The sequence below is a fragment of the Mus pahari genome, chromosome 5 (assembly GCF_900095145.1).
Source record: "Mus pahari chromosome 5, PAHARI_EIJ_v1.1, whole genome shotgun sequence".
Lineage (NCBI taxonomy): Eukaryota > Metazoa > Chordata > Mammalia > Rodentia > Muridae > Mus > Mus pahari.
Window position 1 is genome coordinate 37670057 of NC_034594.1, and position 15617 is coordinate 37685673.

General features: G+C 44.9%; 2 protein-coding genes across 3 annotated transcripts in view; one reads left to right on the forward strand and one right to left on the reverse strand.

Moving 5' to 3' along the window:
• Positions 1-6261, reverse strand: part of Ppil3 (peptidylprolyl isomerase like 3) — a 14096-nt gene extending 7835 nt beyond the window's left edge. The window contains exons 1-4 of one of the 2 annotated variants that reach the window (XM_029538508.1): positions 5946-6261; positions 5164-5212; positions 3748-3822; positions 2086-2179 (exon numbers count right to left, since the gene is read on the reverse strand). In XM_029538508.1, the coding sequence (XP_029394368.1) occupies positions 2086-2179; positions 3748-3822; positions 5164-5166 (172 nt within the window). In that variant the 5' untranslated portion in view covers positions 5167-5212; positions 5946-6261. Of the gene's footprint in view, positions 1-2085; positions 2180-3747; positions 3823-5163; positions 5213-5941 lie in introns of both variants that reach the window. The other variant, XM_021199434.2, reaches the window with a different exon arrangement.
• Positions 6214-15617, forward strand: part of Nif3l1 (NGG1 interacting factor 3 like 1) — a 16351-nt gene continuing 6947 nt past the window's right edge. Inside the window, exons 1-4 of the mRNA XM_021199431.2 lie at positions 6214-6324; positions 8335-8790; positions 11219-11381; positions 13428-13554. Coding sequence (XP_021055090.1) covers positions 8358-8790; positions 11219-11381; positions 13428-13554 — 723 coding nt within the window. The 5' untranslated portion in view covers positions 6214-6324; positions 8335-8357. The remainder of the gene's footprint in view (positions 6325-8334; positions 8791-11218; positions 11382-13427; positions 13555-15617) is intronic.

Consider the following 15617-nt stretch of genomic DNA (forward strand, 5'->3'; position numbering starts at 1 on the left):
AGTATGGAAATGTAAGCCAAATAAACCCTTTCCTCCCCAACTTGCTTCTTGGTCATGATGTTTGTGCAGGAATAGAAACCCTGACTAAGACACTTCCTCTTCCTAAAAAAAAAAAAAAAAAAAATCTTGCTGCTGGCTGGACCAAAGCAAGTTCATTAATTTCTTAATGTGTGATGGAGCATGACTGCATTCCCAGCACCCATAAGGCAGAGAGAGGCAGGAGGATTGTTGAGGTTGAGGCAAATCTGGGTTATATGATGAAACCCTGTTTCATGGCTCAGCTGTTAAGAATACTTGCTGATTCACAGAATGCAGGAGCAGGCGGATCTCTGAGTTTGAGGCTAACCTGGTCTATAGAACAAGTTCCAGGATAGCCAGGGCTACACACAGAGCAATCCTGTGTGTAAAACAAAACAAAAATACCCCAAAACCAAAAAGCAAACACTTGATGAGCTGCACAAGGAGGAGGCAAGACCAAACCACATGGGACTCCTTGAAGACTCAACCCTACTCAAAGAACTACAGGCAACAGAGTAATGCAAGAGCAGGAAAGACAGTCCCAGGAAGAGTACAGCAATTGGTTATCTACCGCCAACTGCTCAGTTTTGAAGACATACATACAGGTGACATGTATGTCCGACTCAACAGGTCACATCTGGGAATGTGTCTTAACAGGTTACTATGGCTGCAATGAAACACCATGACCAAAAACAACTTGAGGTAGAGGAAATGGTTTATTTCACTCACAATTCCATATAACAGTTCATCATCAAAAGCAGTGTAGGAAGCTGGGCGTGGTGGTGCAACCTTAACTCCCAGAACTCGGAAGGCAGAGTCAGGTGGATTTCTGAGTTCGAGGACAGCCACGGCTATACAGAGAAACCCCATCTTGAAAACAACAACAACAAAAAGCAGTGTGGGTAGCTGGTGTGTGTGTGTGTGTGTGTGTGTGTGTGTGTGTGGTGGCGGCGCACATCTTTAGTCCCAACACTCAGGAAGCAGAGGCAGAGAGATCTTTCTGAGTTTGAGACCAGCCTGGCGTACAGATCAAGTTCCATGACAGCCAGGACTACACAGAGAAACCCTGTCTTGAAAACCCAAAAGAAATAAAATAAAATAAAAATAAATAAATAAATAAATAAACAAAAAGAAAAGATTTTAAAAAAAAGAGACAAGAGAAAGAAAAGGAAAAGCAGTGTGGTACGGAAAGCTGGAGGCAGGAGTTGATGCAGATGCCATGGAGGGTGCTGCTTCTGCCTTGCTCAGAGAACCCAAGACCACAAACCCTGGGGTGGCCCCACCCAGAATGGGCTGGGCCCTCCCACATCAATCACTGATTAAGAAAATACCCTACAAGTCTTGCCTACAGCCTGATGTTAGCATTTTCTCAAGTGAGGCTCCCTCTTCTCTGATGACTCTAGCTCAGGGTTTCTCAGCCTACGTAATGCTGGGATCCTTTAATGCAGTCCCTCATATTGTGGTGACCCCTAACCATAAAATTATTTTTGTTGCTACTTCATAACTAATTTTGCTACTGTTAAAAATCTTAATGTAGGTATCTGTGTTTTCCAATGGTCTTAAGCAATCACTGTGAAAACTTCACCTAGAAAAGGGCTGTGACCCACAGGATGAGAACCACTGCTCCATGTTGTATCAAGTTGACATAAAACTAACATGGACAATATGTACAAATACATATATCCACGCAATGCCAACTGATGCAGAAGGACTCTATGAGTTTGAAGGAGATCAAAGATGGGTGGGTACGTGGGAGGGTTTGGAGGGATGGTAGGGGAGGGAGAAATGCTGTAATAAAAAAAGAACACTGTTTTTACAATGGACCTGGGTTCAGTTCTCTTCCCAGAATACCAATGTTGGCTCAGGAGTCACCAGATATGCATGCAGGGCCCTTGCACATATGCAGGCAAAACTCTTAAAAGTAAATATATCTTTGAAACAAACTCCTAAACTTTTCTGCTATTGTCAAAGTAGTCCTGTTATAAGGTGCTTTTTCAATTATTTTACACATCTCCTTTTCATATGATATATTCAATTTTCCTAATTTCAGTTAGTAGACAAACTTACCTGTTGGATCTCCTGTTTGAACCATGAAGCCCTTGATATTTCTATGAAACACACAGCCGTTGTAGTAATTGCTGGCACAAAGAGCCAAGAAATTCTGAAGAGAATAAAAACAGTGATTGAGAAATAGTTTGGGCAGAAACATACTTGAAATAAAGGTCTAGTTATGGTCACTGAAAACACTATTGTAGCATATTTAACTATGACTTTTAGGATCAGCTCTTGGGATAAAATAGTCAGGTTTCAGGCGGTCCCAGGAGCCCTGCAGGCTCCGCCCTGCACTCTCTGCAGCTTAAGGCATTCTGCTCTTTTGCAGTCACGTAACTTGCTGCTCTTGTCTTCATTCCCAGCTGGAGTGAATGAGGGCAGTGACTGTCCCTTGCTCTTCACTGTTCCCTAGACATGGCTGGATAGCCTTTTAACAAATAATTGCATGAATGAAAAAGAGTTGACTTTTCTTCCTTTCATCCTTGTCATTTCAACAGACTAAGTAGTCAGAGTTCCTGAAAACAAATGAGGCAAAAGAAGAAAAAAAGATACTGGATACTTGATGGTTACAGGAAAAGCACCTACCTATTTATATTTCCTTTGTATGTGTGGTGCACATGTGGTGTATACACTCATGTGTGAAGGTAAGCGAGCCTTTGTGCATAAGCAGAAGCAAGAGAAGGTTGAGAATCCCTTTGAGACAGGGTCTCTCACTGAACCTGGAGCTGGCTACTGCCCAGGAAGCCCTAGGAGGCCTCTTGTCTTTGCCCCACCGCCTGGCACTGGGATTACAGGCCAGTGTGACCACACCCAGTATTCTCTATGGATTCTGGGAATTGAACTCTGCTCTTCACGCTTGCATAGCAATCACTCTTCTCTGCTGAGTAATCTCCCCAGCCTCATTTTCCTTCCTCTTATTTAACTCTGACATCAGCCAGACCTGAAATTAGGATAAGCTTTTCCTGACAGTGGGTTCACAGAATTTCAAAAGGCATCATGGTATTGTACACTGTGTAAAGATTATCCTTGTGTTATTCAATTGTTAATCTCTCTGCCCCCACATCTGGTTGCAATCCTGACGTGGCACTGTAAGGCTTATTCTAAGAATCTCTGGTCTCAGTGTGGTGTAAACATTGCTCCCCATTTATTCTCTAATTTGTCCATAAAAGTTGGCCAGCCAATGGCTGAGCAGGGGAGAGAACAGGGCTGGACTTCTGATCCCACCCAGGGGAGCAGGAGAGACAGAGGACTCACTATGAGGAGACGGTTGAGGAGACGCCATGGGAACACACCTGGAGCAGAGATCCAGACCAATACTAAGATGAAAGTGTCCTGGGATTTTGGCTGGGAGGTAGCCATATTGGTTTAGAGGATTAAAATGGATTATACTGCTCAGCTACTGTGCCATAAAGCTCGATTAAATAAATCTTCTGCCTCATTGATTTGGGAGCCAGTCAGGATAAAGAACTGGCATCCTGTCATATTAGTGTGCTTATGTTGTTGTCTTTGTTTGTTTTAAGGACAGGTCTCACGCTGTAGCTCTGTCTGGCCTAGAACTCACTCTGTAGGCAAGACTGGCCACAAACTCAGAGATCCACTAGCCTCTGCTTCCTGAGTGCTGGGATTAAAGTCACGCACCACCTCATTAGTTGCATTTTAATATGCAATGATACTTACCTCACATGTTTTGGGTGTTCTCTCACAGAAGACTTCTATCTTGATATCTCCCACATCTGTATGCAGAGTCACAGACTAAAGGAAGGAGAATGTAAAGACAAAAGATATTTCTTCCAGTAACTATAGGTTCTGTATTAGTTCTTTGACTGGATATTCAAGTTGGCAATCTGATTAAAGACATTAAAGATGACTTGCTCACGTAAAGCAGCTCTGACAGATAAGTCGCACTTATTTCTCCAGATTAATTTCAATAGCAGGAAAAACATCTCTTTAAGACTTACATAGATGAAAAGTGGCATTTCTGCTAAATTCTGGATGCAAACATTGTAGTAGAAAGAATTAGTTTTACTTTGAATTTTTCATGAATTGAGAACAATGGCTACACCTATTACTAATTTTTATGTCTCAACATCACAAATATTTAACTGAAAAAAAAAATGTTACTAAGTTGATGCTTTCCAAAACAGTTTCCGCTATTTCTTTTGGGTAGCTTGACTTTAAGAAAATGGGTTAAAAAAAGCAAGTATTTCATTTACTAAAGACAACAATCCAAATGTGTCAGCATTTCTAAGACCTGCTGGCCACAATGCTTTCTCGAAGGCCTCTTCCTTTCCTCGTGGTATCTGTTGCTTGGGACCTTTACTTGTTATCCGCATCTTTATCTCAGAGATGAAGAAAACTATTTGGAGGCTTCCCTTTTTTTTTTTTTTTTTTTTTTTTTGAGAGTCAAATCTTGCTGTGCAGCCAGGGTTGGCCTGCCAGCAGCAGCACCTGCCCCAGCTCCTGGGCCTCTCTTCTTCCAACAGTGTCCCACAGTGAGTGTGCCAGAGCGGAGGTGAGTGGGATGCTCCCGTGGGCACAGGGGCTACACCCCCTGCTACTCTCCCTCAGGTTCTACCCGGGGAAAGGGCACACTGTTTGCTCGTTTATTTCCTTTTGTGTCTTTTGACGCAAGGTCTACGTAGACAGAGACGGCCTAGATCTACAGCTCCTATAGGCTGGGAGCAAGGTGACCTCCTGAATGCTGGACGGTAGACCTGTGCCACCACACCAGCAGGGTAACGTTGTAATGACCATGTCCACTTGTTTATTTGACTTTGCTCCCTCTATACTGGTACACACAGTCTCTCCCTCGCCACATCCCCTCCCTTATCCTAGGAACGCATTTCGCCCCTGAGCTACACACTCAGTATCCTGTCTGACTTCCTTCAAAAAATATTCATTAAAAATTAAAAACCATGTAATGGGCGGCGAGAGGGCGGGCTTGGCCGGTACCAGGACCTGTTGCTTTTACAGGAGGACCTGTTGAGTTCCCAGCATCCACATCTGGGTCTCCAGCTCCAGGGAACCCAAAGGGGTTAGAAACAAGCACCCACCTACCCACCCACGTAGAATAATTCTATGATATATACTCACCATTTTCCTTGATGGTTCTAGGAAGCACTGTTTAAAAATTTCAAAGCTCCTACAAGAGAGAGGAATAAGTTAACTTTATTCTATTGTTCCCACCATACTTGTTCATCTTTATGGTAGATTTACAACGAAAAGCTTAGAATAGCATCCTCTAAATGAAAATCCCATCATAGAAGTGTTGATCCTCCCCAACTCAACAAGCCACCCCAGCGCATACTTCTTTACTCATTTTCTTCAAGGCTTTCTGCAGGGGAGGCCTAGCCCCACCTCCCGGTCTCGGGCTCTAGACAGGCACGGGAGCTCCCTTTACCCGGGACACCTACTTTACTTAAGACGCCTGTCCAATAAATGTCTATACTTCACAGTTTGTTTGTTTGTTTGTTTTTAAAGACTTATTTATTTATTATATGTAAGTACACTGTAGCTGTCCTCAGACACCCCAGAAGAGGGCATCAGATCTCGTTAAGGATGGTTGTGAGCCACCATGTGGTTGCTGGGATTTGATCTCTGCACCTTTGGAAGAGCAGTCGGGTGCTCTTACCCGCTGAGCCATTTCACCAGCCACCGTTTGTTTGTTTGTTTGTTTGTTTGTTTGTTTGTTTGTTTGTTTCAAACGCCACATCTTGCTAACTTAACAATCGTATTTAAAAGTCCCAGAAACACCATCTCCAGCCCGAGAGTTCACCCCGAGGATCCCAAGAAATAAAGTTGCACCAGCGTGGGGCCCAGCAGGCGTTTGAGTGCACGGAGAAAAGGATCGAAGCCTTCACCCCACACTCACCCACCGCGCTCAGCACCGCTGCTGCGGGGACAGAAAAGCCTCAATCACCCGCGCCGTCATGCCAGCCGGTCCCAGAGGCGTGTCTGTGTCCCACCGGAAGTGGAGCCCGGAGCCCTCCGCAGAGAACGCCCCACTCTCCCGTCAGTCTCTCCTCAGCACACACCCACTAGGACTCGGAGGACCACGCCCCTCGCCCCTCGGCCCCTGACAGCTCTACCCACGACCTCACTAAGAAGCAGAACCCGCTGTCGCCCAGCAACTTCACACAGCGGCCGGGAGACGGAAGCGGAGCGCACAGGACCACTTCCGCCCACCTTCTTCCTGCATTGCCCGGAGCTTCAGGGCAGAGCGGAAGTGACACACCAAAAGAGCTTCTGCGACTGGTGAGTTGTGAACGAATGAAAGGCTCGCGGGGCTACCTCTCTGTTCTCCTCGCTGGAGGTGCACGTCCGGCTGACTGTGGTGATTGCAGAGGTCCGGCGAACATGAATATAGGAGGAGAGGTTGCAGAGGAAAACTGCCTTGCTGCAGGAGGGGCGAGGGCGCTGACTCCAGGGAATAAAGGCTGTGCCACGCGACCCTTGATTATTCTAGAAAAGGCCTTGAGCCATGCGTAAATGAAAGAAAAAACCATACGCGAGTGTAAAGAGAGCTCTCGTGTAATTGAAAGATAGCAAATGGCTGTTCGGAGGGCTAAAGATCATGTAGATTGGCAATGGAGATTCCATTCTCTCCATTGTACCGCAGTTCCAGGTCATTCAAATAATGCTTTAAATGTGTCTGTAGTGTGAACACATTTTCCGAGAAACAGGCCGGGACATGGTCGTGTCATCTCACAATAGAAGTTTATTGTATAACAACAAAATCACAAGTTAGATCAGTTTCGTTGGTAGTTCGTTGCAGGACATTTGGTCACACTGTGAACCCCCGAGATTGTGTTATTTNNCGGGGGGGGGGGGGNTTCNTAGTTGTGGTGTGCCCTTAGCACACATCTTTAATCTCAAACAGTGAAGATAAAGTTAGTTTGTAGAAGGAAGCATCCAAGGTTGAAAGTGATGTCTAATTGCGTGGCAGACAAAGTGAGGAATCAGAGAAAGATTTGACAGAATAGGATACGCCCGCCCAGCTCTCTCCAGAACGGGGAGAAAAGATGGGCTGCTTAAGGGGTAGTGCAGAGAGATGGGAGGCAGTTTTACTGAGACAGTTATTTAGAAAGAGGTTGCAGAGAGAGAGAAAACAAGCTAGACACAGGTGAAGACAGACCGAGTTGAAGAACAAGCAGCCAGAAGATTAGAGAGGATTGCCAGGGTTAGTTTGAGGCCATGTAGAACAATTCAGTCAGAGGCTGAGAGAGAAGCCAGATGAGTCAGTCAGCTTGGAGAGGAGTTTGAGCCAGAACAGCTGAGTTGAACCAGCCAGCCAGAGCTCAGAAAGAACTAGAAAGGGTGAGCTTATTCAGCAGTAGTTCTCAGAGTCTGAAAACATTATAGGCCTAGATAAGATTGTATGGAGGCTATAAGCTTCCAGAACTAGGCCTAGTTTAGCAGAGAGATGGGAGACGACAATTATACCAGGTGAATAAAAGATACTTTTACAATACCTGTTTGAGGCAAACACATTCCCTTTATTCAAATCTACGATTAACTCTCAAATTGCACATCACACTGTTTTGAATTGTTTTGGTTCTTTGGTGACACTACCCTCCCACCATTCAGTGGACAGTCATGGACTATGTGGGTAGGGGCCCAATGCTTTTCCTCTCTGTTTCTCTGTGTGGCAGTTGACGTGTGTTCAGGGGCAGCAGCTCTGGCCTTTTCTTGCCTTGGCTTGTGCATTTGTGGAGTGACCTTTCTGCCTCAGTTCTTGCTCGTGCTGCCCTTGAACGGACCGTATAGCTGAGGCTGGCTTCTCTTCTACCTTCCATGTTCTGGGATCACAGATGTGTGCCACCACACCCTGTTTCTGTGGTGCTGGGGACCAAACCCTTGTGCATGGTAGCTAAGCACTCTACCAACTGAGCTACATCTTCAGCCCCTTGAATGTGTTAATTTTATTCTGTCTACATGAATATCTTGGTGTGTGGGTTTGTGCATTTGTGTGCAGCAGAGATACAGGGCGTAAGGTTGAAGCAGTGGTGGGCAGAGCAGGGAAGGTGTAAGAGGGGATGAGCATTTATATTGCGTCATACTCTGCTAGGTGATATACTAATGCCTTTGACGAAAATGAAGTGGTCAGATGACTTGGCTGAGCCCACCATGCTGCAGGGTGGTAGAGCCACTGTTTGAATCTGGGTCAGTGGTGAGAGCTGTTTTACTCACGTGCTTTATGCCTCAAAGTGCAGAGGTGAACAGGTGAACGGTATGTAAATACCATCTCCTGGGTTGTGATTTCAGGCGCCCTTCTACCTGGTTTCCGTATGCTGTCATCTGCACACCTAGTCCCTACAAGTGTGCGACGCGCCCAGTCGTGGATCTGCAGCTCTTCCCGTTCCTTCATGGATCTGAAGGCTCTTCTCTCGTCCTTGAATGACTTTGCATCCCTCTCATTTGCTGAGAGCTGGGACAATGTGGGATTACTGGTGGAGCCAAGCCCACCCCATACTGTAAAAACACTCTTCCTGACCAATGACCTGACGGAGGAGGTCATGGACGAGGCTCTGCAAAAGAAGGCAGACCTCATTCTCTCCTACCATCCACCTATTTTCCGGCCCATGAAGCACATAACTTGGAAAACGTGGAAGGAGCGCCTCGTGATCCGGGCTCTGGAGAACAGAGTAGCCATCTACTCTCCCCACACAGCCTATGATGCAGCACCCCAGGGAGTCAACAGCTGGTTAGCCAAAGGGCTTGGTGAGAAAACTCTTGTCCTTCCATATTTAATGATTTCCCTACAAAGACTTGGAAATTTTAGAATGTCTTTCTAATAAAGTTGTAATTGTGTTAAGGAGCAACAGGTTTTTCTATTTTTATATAATATTAAAAAGGACGTGTTGCTTAAATTTGGTAATTAAGTTTCATTTGAAGATGTATTTTATTTTTATATCTGTCGAATCTTTTGTCTGCTTGTATGTAAGTGCACCACATGTGTGCAGTGCCCACATAAGCCAGAAGAGAGTGTCAGGTCCAGTAGGGCTGGAGCTACAGACCCTTGTGAGTCACCATGTGGGGAATTGAACCCAGGTCTTCTGCAAGAACAACTAGTGCTTTCTCTGACTGAACCAGCTCTCCAGCCCAAGTTTCATTTGAAAAACAAACGATTTGTTGGGGCTGGAGAATTGGCTCAATTCTTACAGAGGACCTGGCTTTCCAGCAAGCACATGGAGCCTCTCAACCACCTGTTAACTCCAGTCCCAGGGGAAGCAGCGCCCTCTCCTGACCCCTATACATACATGCAGGCAAAACATTAAGACATACAAGTAATAAAATAAATATGAACAAATCATTTAAGAAAAAGAAAGAAAACTGAAACATTATAAATTAGGCTTGGTGTGGTATAAGCTTAATACTTTTTTTTTTTTCGATTTTTCGAGACAGGGTTTCTCTGTATAGCCCTGGCTGTCCTGGAACTCACTCTGTAGACCAGACTGGCCTTGAACTCAGAAATCTGCCTGCCTCTGCTGGGATTAAAGGCGTGCGCCACCACGCCCGGCAAGCTTAATACTCTTAATCGTCCAGGAAGGTGAATCAGGAAGAGCTTGAGTTTAAGCTATAGAGCCAGACGCTATATCATCCCCCCAGAACATAAACAAAAGGAAAACAAACCATGGAACACTTCTCTTGCTTTGCTGCAGAGTCTCATGTGGCTCAGGCTGGCCTCTGTGTAGAGGATTGTCCTAATTTGCTTTCTGTCGCTGTGATAAACACCATGATCCAAAACGCCTTGAGAAGAGGAGAGTTTGCTTCATCTTCTGGCTTCCGGTCCATCATGAAGCAGTCAGGCCAGGAACTGAAGTCGAGGCCATAGAGGAACACTGCTTACTGGTTTGCCCCTTATGACTTGCTCAGCTTGCTTGCTTATACAACCCAGGACCGCCCACCTCTTCAGAGACCTAGGCCCTCCCACATCAATCCTTAATCAAGACTGACTTGCCTACAGGCAATGTAACGGGAAGCATTTTTGTTTCAGTTGAGGTCTCCTTTTCCCAGCTGACCCCGGCTTGTGTCAAGCCGACAGAAACTAACCAGAACAGAGAGGATAATGTGTTGGTTTCAGCGAGAAAGCAGAGCGTGAGTCTTCATTGCTGGACGGGCTTCACAGTTCAGTTATTAACAAGGAGGTATCCGCATCCCAGGCCTCAGCCGCTGACATCCTTAGGATGTGCTTGCTAGGTTAGTTCTGTAGCCATCAAGATTTCTGTCTGGCTTGTTGTTGCCTTGCCTTTATTTGTTTATTTCTGTTATTATTGTGTGAGTGTGGGAGTACAGAGAGGACAACGCTCAGGACTTGATGCCCTCCCCCACACCACGGGCTTCTGACCTGAACTCAGTAGGCCTGTGTGATAAGTCCCTTATCTGCCCTCCCCCATCCTCCTGCTAGAAGGATCTTACTTTGTAGTCTCGTCTGCTCTTAAGCTTGAAGTCCTCCTGTTTCCCAGAGCTAGAGGTAGAGGCATGTTGCCCCCCGAACAGGTAGCCTCGGGATCTCACAGAGTGCTTCCGCCCAGCACAGTGAGGGACTTTGGCATCATTCAGCTTAATTTGGTACTCATTTTGGGCTAAAGCAATTTTGTTGTTGTTGTTCTTTTGGTTTTTTGCAGTCTTACTATGTAGCCTTGGCTGACTTGGAACTTACTTGTAGACCAGGCTGGTCCTTAACTCAGAGAGACCCATGCGCCTCTGCCTTCCCAGTGCTGGGAGTAAAGGAATGCACCACCACACCTGGCCCTGGACTGAAACCTTTATAACAACATGGTCTTTATAAATGTATTCAGCATATAAGTATTTGCTGTGATCTGTACTTTGTTTTAGATGAGTAGATTTACCAAACAGTGGATAATTAAAAAACAAAATGAAACAATTTTTTGATTCAATTTTTTGGTCCAATTTTCCTGAAATATGAATCTTTGGGAAAGTAAGTGTGAAAATAGATTTATTTTGTATGTCCAGATCCAATCTAGATTATCGTGACAGGTAACGAGCATCTAAGGGGTATGAATGTATGTTTTCATGTATAAACATGAAAATGAGTTCTGAGACATTTCATAGATTACTGGTAGTAGTTAATTTCTAATTCTAAAACACTACAAAGGCCTTGATTTCCACACAATTTTTTCTTTAGGAACTTGCACTACCAGGCCCATCCACCCTTCCAGAGCTCCAGACTTCCCCACAGAGGGAACTCAGCGACTAGAATTCAGTGTGAAGCACAGCCAAGACCTGGACAAAGTCATGTCTGCACTGAAAGGGGTTGGAGGTGTCTTGGTCACCTCTTTTCCTGCCAGGTACATGATACATTCCTCTGGTTTACAAACCTGTTTTTTACTTTTTTTTTTTTTTTTTTGGTGTGTGTATTTATATGGACAGGTGCATACCATAGTACATGCGTGGCGGTCAGAAGGCAGCTTGGGGAAGTGGTTGTCTCCTTCCAATGCATGGGTTCCAAAGGCTGACCTCATGCAGGCTTGGCGGGAAGTTCCCCACTGACCCGTTTCTCTGCCTCTTCTCTGCTCCTCTGTTTGCTTTAATTGTTTTTTTTTCGACACAGGGTCTCATGATGCCGACTGGCTGCAAACTCCTGCCCTTGCCTCCAGGTGTTGGGGAACAGGTGTGAGCTACTACTCCTGGCTCTATTTCTTTTTAAATTTTATTTGTTTATGTGTATGGGTATCTTGTCTGTACTCAGTCTGTGTGTGCCTGGGGCCTGAGTAGGCCAGAAGAGATCAGTGGATTCCCGAAACTGGAGACACAGTAGTGGGTGCTCTACCCGAGCAGTCAGTGCTGGTAACTGCTAAGCTACCCCCAAAGCCATACATAAAGCATCTTTAACTGCTTGGTAATGCTGACAGATTATTGTTTTTACTTTAAAGGATGTAGACAGACCCGAGTGATGTATTAATGTAAACATTATCGGTTTCTAGTGGAGCAGCGATTCCTAAGCTCTTGAAGTGAGGAACAAGTGAGAAGGCCCCTGTCGAGGCCCATTACTTGGTCATTTAGAGGTAGGGTAGGAGATGCTCTTTCTAGATTCATTCTAATACCATGGAAGCATCAGGAAAGATAAGGACTGGGGTATATCAGTGGTAGAACACATGCCCATGACCTGTCTGGGGCCCTGATGATTCCAGGCACCAACCAAAAAATAAAAATAAAAAAGGATGGTGGTAAGATGGCTTAATGGGTGAAGTAGCTGTTGCCAAATCTGATGGTCTGAGGTCAGGCCTCGGGACCCACGCTCTGGAAGCAGAGAACCAGCTCCTGCAAGCTGTCCTCCGACCTCCGCATGCCATCGTCCAAATGCATACGCCACCCTACACACACACACACACACACACACACACACACACACACACACACACACTAAATAAAAAATGAATATTCAAAATCTAAATAATCCTTCCCGTGTTTACAGAGAACTGCACACTTCTGTTGCTTTGGTGAAAGAGGGTCTTGTAGCCCACACTGGCGTCAAACATTTGATGCTTTTGTCTCGGCCTTCCAAGTATTAGGATATAGGCATGTTTAGTCTGCCAGCTTCCTTATCTGACTCTGCACTTGGCCTGCTAGTATAGTTTGGAAAGTCCCTTCAGAGGTGGGAGGGGCTGAGTGGTCTTGAATTTATTTTGGATTCTACACTCTTAACCACTGAGCTCTCTTGAGCCCCTTGATAACCTTTTAAGGTGTCTTTTTATCTAGAATTCTATGATCAATAAAACTGCATGTGTGTTGTTTTTGTTTGGAGGAAGGGTTTGACTATGTGGCTCGGCCTGGAATTCCTTTTGCTTTGCCTCCTGAGTGGTGGAATTACAGGCACTTGGCCCCAGGCCCATTATAATACTATCTTGAGACCACTTTGTTTTGAGAATCCCTAATGGGACTTCATTTGGATCCCTGAGACCTTCGAGGTAGAAAGAGGAAATGGACTTCCACAAGTTGTCCTCTGACCGACATCTACACTGTGGAATGTACACGTAGTGTCATACACACATACACATATGCATGCATACACAAATACATGGAAAAAATTCTGCTTTCTTTAGGTCTGTTCAAACACGTTCTGTTTTACTGGACATTGAAGGATGTAGCTATTGTTATTTTAAGTGATAAGCTTAAGATGTGAGAGGGTTCTAAGCAGCTCAGTTTGAGAACACTGTCCAGATGATGTCAGGGGTCTAAGCAGCTCAGTTTGAGAACACTGTCCAGATGATGTCGGGGGTCTGAGCAGCTCAGTTTGAGGACTGAGCCACTTCTGCTGGTCACATGTTTGGCTTCATATAATCTATTCTAACAGGTTATACTTGTATTCTAATCAGAACTGATTGTTTTTGTAGGTGTGATGGTGAAGAGCAAACACGGATCAGTCTGAATTGTACTCAGAAGGCTTTGATGCAGGTGCTGGCTTTTCTTTCCCAGGACAGACAACTTTATCAGAAAACTGAAATTCTTTCATTGGAGAAGGTAAAAAAGAATTCTTCCTGCCCGCATGTTATTGTGCATCTTAACAACTGTGTTGTGTATAACTGACCTGCAGAAACTGCATGTGTTTAATGTATGAATGTTTGTGGACTGCATTACAGTTGTGTTGTGTTGCGATTCATTTGTGTCTTAGTGTCTTAGTTAGGGTTTTACTGCTGTGAATGGACACCATCACCAAGGCAACTTTTTGTTGTTTTTGTTTTTTTGTTTTTGTTTTTTTTTATCACGCTGTGTAGCTCTGGCTGTCCTGGAACTCACTCTGTAGAACAGGCTGGCCTCCAACTCAGAAATCCGCCTGCCTCTGCCTCCCAAGTGCTGAGATTAAAGGCGTGTGCCACCACTGCCCAGCACCAAGGCAACTCTTATAATAAGACAACATTTAATTGGGGCTGGCTTACAGGTTCAGAGGTTTAGTCCATTATCATCAAGGCAGGAACATGGCAGCATCTAGGCAGGCATGGTGCAGGAAGGAGCTGAGAATTCTACATTTTCATCTGAAGATTGCTAGCAGAATACTGACTACCAGGCAGCTAAGACAAGGGTTTAAAGCCCACACCAACAAGGCCACACCTCCCAACAGTGCCATTCCCTGGACCAAGCATATACAAACCATCACAATTTGTAAACTGTTAAGTAAAACAGTCATCAAGGGCTGGTAAGATGGCTCAATAGGTAAAGGTGATTGTGGTACAAGTCGGGCAACCTGAGTTTGATACATAGAACTCAGAGATGCACACACACACACACACACACACAATCAATGTGGTAAGGACACATTCTCGGAAGCTACTGTGTCTTAGTCAGGGTTTCTATTGCTGCACAAAACATCATGACCAAGAAGCAAGTTGGGGAGGAAAGGGTTTATTCAGCTTACATTTTCCACATTGCTTTTGACCACCAAAGGAAATCAGGACAGTAACTCACACAGGGCAGGAACTTACAGGAAGGAGCTGATGCAGAGGCCATGGAGGGTGCTGCTTAGTGGATTGCTTCCCCTGGCTTGCTCAGCTTGCTTGCTTATAGAACCCAGGACTACCAGCCCACGGATGGCACCACCCACAAGGGGCCCTCCCACCTTTGATCACTAATTGGGAAAATGCCTTATAACTGAATCTCATGGAGGTATTTCCTCAAGGGAGGCTCCTTTTCTGTGATAACTTCAGCTTGTATCAAGTTGACACACAAAACCAGTCAGTATATATTGTGATGTCTAGGCCTAGGAAACTATGGGACCTTACTACTTTTAGACTGGGATGTTCACTACCCTTCTGTATTGGTTCCTTTGCTATGGTGGATAACATCTTGATCCACAAGTAAGAAGCAGAGGGAACACTAGGAATGGCTTGAGTCTTCTGAAACCTCAGAGCCTTCCCCCAGTGATCTCCTCTAACCAGGCCACACCTCCTAATCCTTCCTAAACAGTGTCACAACTAGGGACCAAGTATTCAAATGTATGAGCATATATTCACGCACACCACTTCTTGCCTCCTCATAGGCTCATGGCCATGTAATCAGGAAAAATGAATTCAGTCCAACTTCTGAAGTTCCCATAGTCTTTCATAGTCTCAGTACTCTTTAAAAGTCCAATGTTCAGTGTCTCTTCTGAGACTCAAGGCCAACTTTTAGTTGTGACCCCTTGTGAAATCAAAAGTAAATTCCATATTTCCAAAACATCACAGCACAGAAAACATATTACTATTCCTAAAAGGAGGAAGGAGGGCATAGGGAGGAAATACTGGACCAAGCCAGAATGAAACCTGTCAGGGTAAACTCCATATCCTGTGCTCCATGTCTGGTGTCAGAAGGAGACCTGTCAGGGTAAACTCCACATCGTCTGGTGTCACAGGGCTTCGGCTGCTCTTCCTCTATGGCTTTGCTGTCTGCAACAAAGTTCTTGTTGATCCCACCAGTCAAGAATAAGACCACAGCCACAGTTTTTGAGCCATATTTGAAGCAAACTTTATTTTTATTTATTTATTTATTTATTTATTATTTTCTTTATTTACATTTCAAATGCTATCCCAAAAGTTCCCTATACCTTCCCC